We start from the raw sequence: 10,619 nt of genomic DNA on the forward strand, positions 1-10,619 counted from the left end.
GGATTTTGTCGGCTGGTTCGGTTTTTAACGCTTTGACCCCTGTTGGTGTGTGTGTGTGTGGGACGGGGACAGAACAGTATAGTGTGTGTATAGGCACACACAAAGATTCATCATCTACTATATATAGTGTATGCATATGTACATACACATACACAGAGCTGTTCTAAAACTTTTCACATTCAACCTCACTTACTGGGTTTCAAAAAAAAACACCCAGAGTCCACTTTCTGCCACACATTTAACTATAATTTCTGTACATTAGAACATTACACACGCCTTCAGATTCACTTCCCTAGCCTGCCCATGATCCTTAGACCCAGGAGGTGCCATGGATTGAGTAAAATGTGGCAAAACTCACTTAACAACGCTCTTGCTTAGCAACCAAAATTTTAGGCTCAATTGTGGTCTGGCAATTTTGCTCTCTCTTAGAGACACCAAAATAATCCAGATGATATAAGGTCTCCTGCTGGGGCAGGGGGTTGGACTAGATGCCCTCCAAGGTCCTTTCTAACCTGCTATTCTATGATTCTGTAAGGATCTTCTGCTGGAGCAGGGGGTTGGACTAGATGACCTCCGAGATCCCTTCCAACCCTAGATTGCTGTGTTGTTTCAAAGAGTTTTCTGAAGCCAGGGTTCAGTGGTCCTTCCTTCTCTCCCTTTTCCCCCCTCCCTTCATGTGTCTTATCTATCCATCCATCCATCCAACTACTGTATATCTCATTCATTTTCTCCTCCCCCTCCCTCCCTCCCTCCCGTGCAGGGGTGGGTTCTAAAAATTTTTACTACCGGTTCTGTGGGCATGCCTTATTTTGTGGGTGTGGCTTAGTGGGGGTAATGTGACTGGGTGGGCATGGCCACCCCCTTTTTTTTACTTTTAAAAGCATTTTTTCTACAACGTTAAGAGGTTGCAGAAAAAAATGTTTTTAAAAGCCTCTGACAATCAAGCAACTCAGCTGGGATCGACAGGCTTTTAAAGGCATTTTTTTTTCTACAACCTCTTCGGCTCAAGCGGTTGTAAAAAAATGCTTTTAAAAGCCTCTGACGATCCCAGCTGAGCCGTACGATCATGAGATCAGTAAAAATGTGTAGTATTTTGGAGAACCGGTAATAACATTGGCTGGCCACGCCCTCGAACCGGTCCCCAGCCTGGTCGCCGCTTACTTACCCCGCCCACCTCATCAGAGGCTTTTTTTTTAAAACTTAAAAGCATTTTTTTGGCGAAGAGGTTGTAGAAAAAATGCTTTTAAAAGTAAAAATTTTTTAAAAAGCCTCTGATGAGGTAGGCGGGGTAAGTGAGCGGTGACAGGTACGGGGACCAGTTCGGGGGCGTGGCCAGCCAATGTTATTACTGGTTCTCCAAACTACTACAAATTTTTACTACCAGTTCTTGCAAAGTGGTGCGAACCAGGAGCAACCCACCACTGCTCCCGTGCAGGGAGAGGGCCAGGCCCAGCCGTGCCACTGCAGAGCCCCTGGCGGTTTCCCTTTGGCCTGGGCAGCAGCGTTTACCCAGACAAGCCACTGCGGGTAGCCCTTCATCTTGTCAAAGACCAGGTCGCTGCACTTGTAGTTGTGCAGCCGGATGTAGCAGGATATGCTGTGGACGGAGGGGCCGATGCAGCCGTGGTCCAGGCTGAGCGATCGCCACACCTCCCCAGGAACAGGTGCACTGGGGTTGCCTTGCCCACTGCCTCCGTGCGCTGTGCTCGGAAGGGGCCGCCCTCTCTCCCTGCCTGGCTGCAGGGAGCACCGCTGTGCTGTCGCCGTTCGCTTTCTTCCTTCTCCTGTCGTAAAACTAAAGCAAACAGCGGTGGTGGTGCTCCAGGAGGGCAGACTGATGTCTCGGTGCTCCACATGCAGCCCCCATGTACAGCAGCCCCAGAACATTTGCCTGCCCTCCTGGAACTTTGGTTTCATGGCTGGCGAAGGAGGAAAGCGAACGGCGGCAGTGCAACGGTGCTCTGGGAGGGCAGGCGGATGTCTGCAGCCAGGCGGGGAGGGAGAGAGAGAATGTGTGTGTGTGAGAGAGAGTGAGAGAAGAAAGAGTGATGAGTGACGTCTTGTTGGCCACATCCACCCAGTCACATGACTGCCCACCAAGTCACGCCCACAGAACCTGTGGCAAATTTTTTTACATATCACCACTGCTTCCCTCTCTCCTTCTAAAGCTCGGAGGGAGGGAGGGAGAGACTGACCTGACCTGACCTGACCTGACCGACCGGCAGTAGCGGAGGAGGGGCCAGGGGCACGTGGCAGCCAGGAAGGACGCCACAGCAACAAAAAATGAGATGTTTGCAGTGGAGGTTAAAACTTATTTCAGCTGAGCTTCCTGTAGCCTTCTTGCAGCTTTTGCCTGAGCTTCCTTGCAGCTGGGACCTGGACCAGATCTCCCGACAAGGCGAGGAGCGGCTGTGCCTGTGAGGGATGGGGAGGACTGTGGCTTCAGCCAATTCTCCCCAAAAGCCGTTTAAAAAACTATACATCGCAGTCAAACATAATTCATTACCCAGAAGTTCCTAAACAACAAAATGGGGGGAAAAATAGTATTCTGAAATCATTTGATCTTCTTTCCTTAATGATTTGTCCCGCCACCCCCTCCCACAATGCGGGTGTCCCACAACAAAAAAAGTTCTTTAAACATTTGCAAGGTGCCAGGAGTCTCCGGGGATCAGGTGGCCAGTAAATTCAAATCACAATCATTATAATTCAGGGAAGGATCTCTACATTCAAGGCTCCTTTGAGGCTGGGAATAGAGACAGCGACCTCCGCCCTTCCTTCCAGCGGGGAGAGAAGCGGGTCTTGATGCCAGGGAGCACCTGGACTGGGGGGGGAGACCCAGCTGCAACCCCCCTCCTCCCCCCAGGAGGAAAGGGGACCACCAGGAGATGCCCAGGCGGCTGCAGGCTTAGAGGGGCGGGGTAGGGAGCAGCTCCGGGGAGGCAAAAAGGGCTCCGGGACACGAAAGCCGAGGCCGGCGAGGGAAACCTCCGTCCATTCCCCTCCACTGCAGCCCCCTTGGGAATCCCCCATTCGACCCCCCCCCGCCCAATTCCGAAAAGCCGGGCGGCTGTGGGGGGGGCGGGGCCAGCGGCGCAGGGGAGGAGCCAAGGGAGGGGAGGGACCCAGACGGGAGGAAAGCCAGGAAGGCGGCCGCTGCAGGGTCGAGCACGGGGCGTGGCTACGCGGCGCCCGCCAATAGGGTGGCGTAGAAGCTGCCCCGATGCAAATGAACGCGAGACGGCGGGAAAAGCGCTTTCATCCCGACTTCCGCAATCGGACCAAGAGAGCAGAGCTACCGGGGGCGGTGCCAGGAGGAAGAGGCGGAGCCTGGCCGAAAGGAAGGGAGGAAGGCCGTTCTGGCCCTCTCTTTCGGAATCGGAGAGGCAACGGAAAAACTTTTTCGATTCGGTCGCGCATGCGCCTTGATGCAGGTAAGACGCAGGGCACGCCGGGAGTCGCAGTTCGGGAGCGTCCTCCGGAGAAGGAGGCCCGAGGGGGAGGGGAGGCCGGGGCGCCCGAGGCCTCGTCTGGCGGGCAGACGCTGGGAGGGAGACCCGTGGGAGGCGGGGGCTTCGGCCTGGGCCTCCCCTGCGGGGAAGGGGACGCAGCCGTGACCCTCTTCTCTTTCTCCCCTGCAGGAGGACGGAGGATCGCAGCGGATGCAGGAAGCGCCGCCCGAGAGGAGGAGGAGGAGGAGAGCGGGCTCCGTGGAGCAGCCCTGCCCAGTCCTGGCGTGGCTTCCCCGGGAGACGGCGGGGAAAGGCCGGGGGGCTCCGGGGCTGCAGGAGGGATGAGCCCAGGGGGAGCCCGGGAAAGGCGGCTGCCTGGAGGGCGATGCGAAGACCCCGAGACGGGCCTGGAGGGCGGAGGCTCCTTCGGAAGACCCCCAAAGCCCCGAAGGATCCAGGAGGGAGGAAAGAAACATCAGTGCCCGGAATGTCAAAAATCCTTCAAAAGTAATGGCCATCTTCAGAGCCACCTAAGGATCCACTCAAGAAAGAATCCATTTGAATGCCTGGAATGTGGAAAGAGCTTCAGTTGGAGGAGCAGCCTTTATAGACATCAAAGGGTCCACTGGGTAGATAAACCGAATAAGTGTCTGGAAGGCGGTGGATCCTTCCGAAGACCAGGGAGTCCCCAAAGGATCCAGGAGGGAGAAGAGAAATATCAGTGTCTGGAGTGTGAAAAATCCTTCAGAACAAAAGAGTTGCTTAAAGGCCACGTAAAAATCCACACAGGAGAAAAACCTTATAAGTGCCTGGAGTGTGGAAAGAGCTTCAGTCATAGGAGCAGCTTTTATAGACATGAAAGAATCCATACAGGAGAAAAACCTTATAAATGCTTTGAGTGTGGAAAGAGCTTTAGTCAGACGAACAGCCTTTCTGCACATCAAATGATCCACTCAGGAGAAAAACCTTATAAGTGCCTGGAATGTGGAAAGAACTTTGGTCATATCAGCAACCTTTATAAACATCAAAGGATCCACTCAAAAGAGAAAGTGAATAAATGTGTGGAGGGTAAGAGGTCCTCAGGAAGACCCAGGAGACCCCAAAGGATCAAGGAAGTAGGAAAGAAATATCAGTGCCCGGAATGTGAGAAATCCTTCAAGAGAAATGGCCATCTTCAAACACATCTAACAATCCACACAGGAGAGAGAAAATACGAATGCCCAGAATGTGAAAAATCCTTCAAAAGAAAGGACAGTCTTCAAAGGCATCTAATTATCCACTCAGGAGAAAAACCTCATAAATGCCTGGAATGTGGAAAGAGCTTCTGTCATTTGCGAAACCTTCATAGACATCAAAGGACACACTCCGGAGAGAAACTGAATAAATGCATGGAGGGTGATGGATCCTTCGGAAGACCCTGGAATCCCCAAAGGATCCAGGAGGGAGGAAAGACATACCAGTGCCCGGAATGTCAAAAATCCTTCAAAAGGAATAACAATCTTCAAAGGCATCTAATGATCCACACAGGAGAAAAACCTCATAAGTGCCTGGAGTGTGGAAAGAACTTTGGTCATACCAGCAATCTTTATAGACATCACAGGATCCACTGGCGAGAGAAGCTGAATAAATGCCTAGAGGGCGGAGAGTCCTTCGGAAGACCCTGGAATCCTGAAGGGATCCAGGAGGGAGGAAAGACATACCAGTGCCCAGAATGTCAAAAATCTTTCAAAAGGAATTGCAATCTTCAAAGGCATCTAATGATCCACACAGGAGAAAAACCTCATAAGTGCCTGGAATGTGGAAAGAGCTTCAGTCTGAGGAGCACCCTTTATACACATCAAAGGATCCACTCCGGAGAGAAGCCATTTAAATGCCTGGAGTGTGGAAAGTGCTTCAATCAGTTGGGAAACCTTTATACACATCAAAGAATCCACTCCGGAGAGAAGCCATATGAATGCCTGGAGTGTGGAAAATGCTTCAATCAGTTGGGAAACCTTTATACACATCAAAGAATCCACTCCGGCCATCTAAATATCCACATAAGAGAAAAACCTTATATATGCTTTGAGTGTGGAAGGAGATTCTCTCACAAAAGCAGCCATGATCGACATCAAAGAATCCACACAGGAGAAAAGCCTTATAAATGCTTTGAGTGTGGAAAGAGCTTTAGTCAGACGAGCAGCCTTTATGCACATCAAATGATCCACACAGGAGAAAAACCTTATAAGTGCCTGGAGTGTGGAAAGAACTTTGGTCATATCAGCAACCTTTATAGACATGAAAGAATCCACATAGGAGAAAAACCTTATAAATATCTAGTGTGGAAAGAGCTTCAGTCATAGAGGCATCCTCTATAAACATCATAGGATCTATTTACGAAAATTACAAATGCGGGGAATGTGAAAAATCCTTCAAAAATAATTATCTTCATCAAAGGCATCTAAGCATCCACACTGGAGGAAATAAATGCCTGGAGTGTGGAAGGAGCTTCAATCTGAGAGGAAACCTTTATAAACATCAAAAGATCCATTGCAGAGAGAAACCATATGAATGCCTGGAGGGTGGGTGGAGGGTCCTTCGGAAGACCAGGGAGTCCCCAAAGGATCCAGGAGGTAGAAAGGAAATATCAATGCCCAGAATGTGAAAAATCCTTCAGAGCAAATGACCATCTTCAAAGCCACCTAAGAATCCACACAGGAGAGGAACCCTACAGATGCCTGGAGTGTGGAAAGAGCTATACTGAGTGTGAAGACATCCATCGACACCAAATAATTCACGTGGGAGAAAAATAATAAACATGCCTGAGTGTGAGAAGATCTTCAGTCACAGTGTGTATCTCAGGCATTGAATTGGATTGTACCTTTTCACAACAGAATTACGGGACTCACGATGCCATTTCCCATGTGAACGTTCTCTTTTTAATGCAATGGTCATTTCAATGATTGTGCTTAATATTATGGGATGTTCCTGTCCATGTCTCTGAGGTAACTGTAACTGAGCAAGATAATTTCTTCCAAGGGACTCTCTAAGGCCAACGAAGCTTTGTGAGATACGAGCCATATTGTAAGGATTGCCTCTCCTTTCCACTTAAGAAAGTAAAAACTCTTGAAACGTAATATTTCAAAAGGAACCTTTTATTAAGCAGAAGTGACAGCAATCTGAATACCCTTAGGCAAGACAAGTAGGATTAAAGCAGTAGAGACCCCTCCCTTAAGACAGAATGCAGATTTTAGCCAATACACAAATGTGAAGATGTTTTCTTTACCAGCTGCCCTGAAAACCAGATAAACCTATTCACATCGTTTTCCTCCAGTAACCTTTAAAGTGAAACAGCCCACATGGCTGTCATAAACATTCCTCAATGTTAAGGAGATCTCAGGACGCTTTGGCGCCAGGATATAGGTTTTAAAATATCTGTTGACACAGGCAATGCTAGTAAATCGAATCCAAATCTCCCCCTTCTCCCAATTGAATGGCAGTATCACTTTTAGGAACTGACACATATTCTCAAAGGGCCTCCACCCTTTTAGCCTTAAACACCTGGCTTTTTACCAGGCACTGGGAGATCAAACAATGAGAAGTTGGCATGGATTGGCACCCGGTTTTTTTGTTTTTGTTTATATATTCAGTGTTTTGTGTTTTAATGTTGGATAATGTTTAAAATGGCATTTTGGGAGCTGCAGTAATTAGACTGAAAGATGGGCAGTTATAAGAATGTTTTAAATGTATAAGACCCATTAGGGAACTGCTCAATCTCCCACTACCATGTTTCCCTGAAAATTAGACCTCCCTGAAAATATTTAAACTGCATGTGCAACCCGTCCCCGCCATTTCCTCTGATTAGGGTTAGGGAGACAGAGCTGGAAATCAGGTAAGACAGCAAGAGTACAGAAGAGCCTGTAATACAGTGGACTAAAGCACTGTTATTAACATCTGCTGCTTGCAATTACTGCAAGTTCAAATCTCACCAGGCTCAAGGTTGACTCAGCCTTCCATCTTTTCAAAGGTAGGTGAAATGAGGACCAGATTGTGGGGGCAATAAGCTGACTTTGTATAAATATACAAAAGTATGAAGGCTATTGCTTAATGCATTGTAAGCCGCCCTGAGTCTCCGGAGAAGGGCGGCATATAAATTAAAGCAAAAAAAAAAAAAAAAGCCCCATTTTGCACCACGTGCCCCAGAAGACCTCCCTGAAAATAAGGCTTAGGGGTTCAAAAATATATAAGACAGGGTCTTATTTTCAGGGAAATACGGCAGGTGCTAGGGGTTTCCAAGTCAGGATAGTTAAAAGCCCCCCATTTCTATGCTTCCTGTTAATCAGCGAAATGATTAGCAAACGGTGCCTCTAGTTCCTTTGATTGTGTAGTGCGTAGTGTACGCCTATGACAACCTCATTCTGTTTTCCTTTCATATTAACCCAAGTGCATTCAAGGAGGTTTTCTTTTCTTTTTTAAATTTCTACAAAGGTGCAGCAGTTTAAGTGCAACTCCTCCTCTTTTATTAGGTCTGTTTTGAAAAATTTAAATCCTTCTGGGTTTCATCCCACCATGTTTCACTAATGGCAACAATGTCATATTTGCTTTCACGTACTAAGAGTATCTGACATGAGGATATAAACTTATGAACACAATGTCTTCCATTCCACGACATGATGCTATTACAGCCCTCACAAAGCTGTTTACAGAATCAGCATATTGCGCCCCAACAATCTAGTTCCTCATTTTGCCGACCTCGGAAGGATGGAAGGCTGAGCCGATGAGAATTGAACTGTCGAACTGCTGGCAGTCAGCAGAATTAGCCTTTGATATTGAGAAAGCATGGTACCAGGAATGGGCAACTTTTAACTCAGGTTTGCTTAACGCACTGTCTGATCCAGTACAATGGCCTCTGCCTTTGAGCCTTATGCTGCTGTCCTGAAAGCGGGCACCATTCTGAGAGCAGCCACAATGATTTGCGTCGACTCCAAAACGGCAGCCACTTCGGGGAATCCACGGCTTCCACTATATAGAGAAGCTGAGGGCCAAAGCAGCTGCTCTCTTCAAACATCCTCCTGTATTGGGATTCTGGAGATCGTATTCAGGAAGGGTGGCAGGCTCTATCGCCCCTTGGACTTCCTGGACTCACCCTGGAAATGGGCGCCATTTTTTAGCAGTCACAATTCCCTAATCAAGGAGCTATCGAGAACCTCCCCCCCAAACACTGGCAGGTGTATATATAAACACAGAAAACCCAAGACTTGCTAGCAGCGACGAGGTTACCTACTTGGGTCATCATCATCTTTTAATGACCTCTTAATCCCTTGCGGGGTGCAATCTGGGCAACTGAATGGACCTGATTGTTTACTGGCCGGATGCCCTTCCTGTTGCCGATGCAGAGTTTTATTCAAAAACCTGCAAAAGCCAACCAAGTTCGGAGAGCACCAAGGTTCCCACGGTTCAACCCTGAGCTACAGATACACAGGTAGTCCTTGACTTACAACCATCTATTTAGCAACCATTCAAAGATACAACTACACTGAAAGTGTGTTACAGCTGGTCCTCGCACTTATGACTGTGGCACCTTTCCCCACAATCACAGGATCAAAATTCAGGTGCATGTATTTACGATGGTTGCAGTGTCCCAGGGTCATTTGATCAACCAGTTGGCTTCTGACAGGTAAAGTCAATGGGGATCAGGGTGGATAAAAATCAATGATTTTTTTTAAAAAAATCAGATTTTTTTTATTTAAATCGGATTTTTTTTATTTAAATCGGATTTTTTTTATTTTTATCGGATTTATTTTAATAAAAAACTTGGGGTACAAATCTATCGTAAGATAGTTTTCTTTTTAAGATACATAAATAATTTAGTTTATTCAGCATGAAATGGAGGTTAGTTATGTAGCACAAGGCTGTATATTCTGCAACACTGGGACTATCGATGAGTCAACAGTGGGTCAAAGGAGTAGCAGAGATGCTCTTTAAAAATTATGATTTAAATCGAGTTGATTTAAATCAAACCTTTTTACTAGTGATTTAAATCATGATTTAAATTGTGATTTAAATCAACTCGATTTAAATCAAATCCACCCTGATGGGGATGCTGGATTGGTTTAACAACGGCTGGATTCGCTTAATAACGACTCGCTTAATGACTGCAGTGATTTGCTTTACACCTGCTTGTAAGCTGCCTAGAGTCGCTGTGAGTGAGTAGGCTATATAAACAAACAAATCTTAGCAAAAATTGTCTTAAATTTGGCACAACTCACAACTTCCTTTCTTAGCCATGGGAATTTTGGATCCAATTGTAATTGTAAATTGAGGACCTGTATTGGAGATCTCTAATTCTATAATAGGGTGTGTAGAGTATGCACGACTGAATTCTGAAACGTGGTAAGGAAGATATAACCATGGAAGATAATCCAAGGTGAAGTGAGTGCAGTTTCCAAATTTCTGGCTATTGTGTCCTGAACTTCAGGTAAAAGCAGGATTGAGGCAGATCGAACAAGTATGCTTACAATCTTTTTGGACTGTTGCCTTCTGGCAGAAGATATAGAACAATTAAATCTTGGACCTCACGTCTTCTGAATAGTTTTTATCCCAGAGCTATAATTGCACTCAACAAGGAACTAAAGGGCCACCATCAGTGAGCTGTTGGACAGCATTACTTGGTCTGTTGTGTGGATGTTTGGGTGGTTTAGGAGTGGGGAATTGTGGTGGGTGGGAGTGTGTTTGGGGATTGTTATGTGTGTTGGACGTGGTCTTTGGGTGTTAAGTGAATTTCGTTGTACGGGTATACTGTGTATACGTACAATGACAATAAAGTTACTGTATTATTATTATAAAATAGGAAGGGAATAGTAAGAGAATCCATCCTGAATATGTACAAAACATCTGGCTCAGGAATTCTGGGAGTTGAAGTTCCACAGACCATAAAGCAGAGGTCTTCAAACTTGGCCGCTTTAAGGCTTGTGGACTTCAACTCCCAGAATTCTCCAGCTATGCTGGCTGGAGAATTCTGGGAGTTGAAGGCCACAAGCCTTAAAGCGGCCAAGTTTGAAGACCTCTGCCTAAAGCAGGGGTGGGCAAATATGGCCCCTTTATGACCTGTGGACTTCAACGCCCAGAATTCCTGAGACAGCTTGGCTGGGAGTTGAAGTCCACAGGTCATAAAGGGGCCACAATTGCCCA

The 10,619-nt window shown here is 47.0% G+C and overlaps 1 protein-coding gene across 1 annotated transcript; it reads left to right on the forward strand.

Annotated features, from left to right (window-relative positions):
- Positions 1–3,158: 3,158 nt before the first annotated feature.
- On the forward strand, positions 3,159–6,565 carry LOC117671296 (uncharacterized). Its single transcript, XM_087879765.1, has 2 exons — positions 3,159–3,431; positions 3,639–6,565. The coding sequence occupies exons 1-2, from the start codon at positions 3,221–3,223 to the stop codon at positions 5,789–5,791; spliced, it is 2,364 nt and encodes a 787-aa protein (XP_087735891.1). The 5' UTR covers positions 3,159–3,220; the 3' UTR covers positions 5,792–6,565.
- Positions 6,566–10,619: the final 4,054 nt, after the last annotated feature.

The sequence above is a fragment of the Pantherophis guttatus genome, chromosome 16, assembly GCF_059756535.1.
Source record: "Pantherophis guttatus breed Tessera chromosome 16, ASM5975653v1, whole genome shotgun sequence".
Taxonomy (NCBI): Eukaryota; Metazoa; Chordata; class Lepidosauria; order Squamata; family Colubridae; genus Pantherophis; species Pantherophis guttatus.

What these genes read in the sequence shown, in the direction of transcription:
- LOC117671296 (XM_087879765.1), top strand. Translation starts at nt 3,221, where the DNA reads ATGCAAATGAACGCGAGACGGCGGGAAAAGCGCTTTCATCCCGACTTC. An exon ending in GCGCATGCGCCTTGATGCAG is followed by an intron (nt 3,432 to 3,638) that starts GTAAGACGCAGG and finishes TCTCCCCTGCAG; the next exon opens with GAGGACGGAGGATCGCAGCG.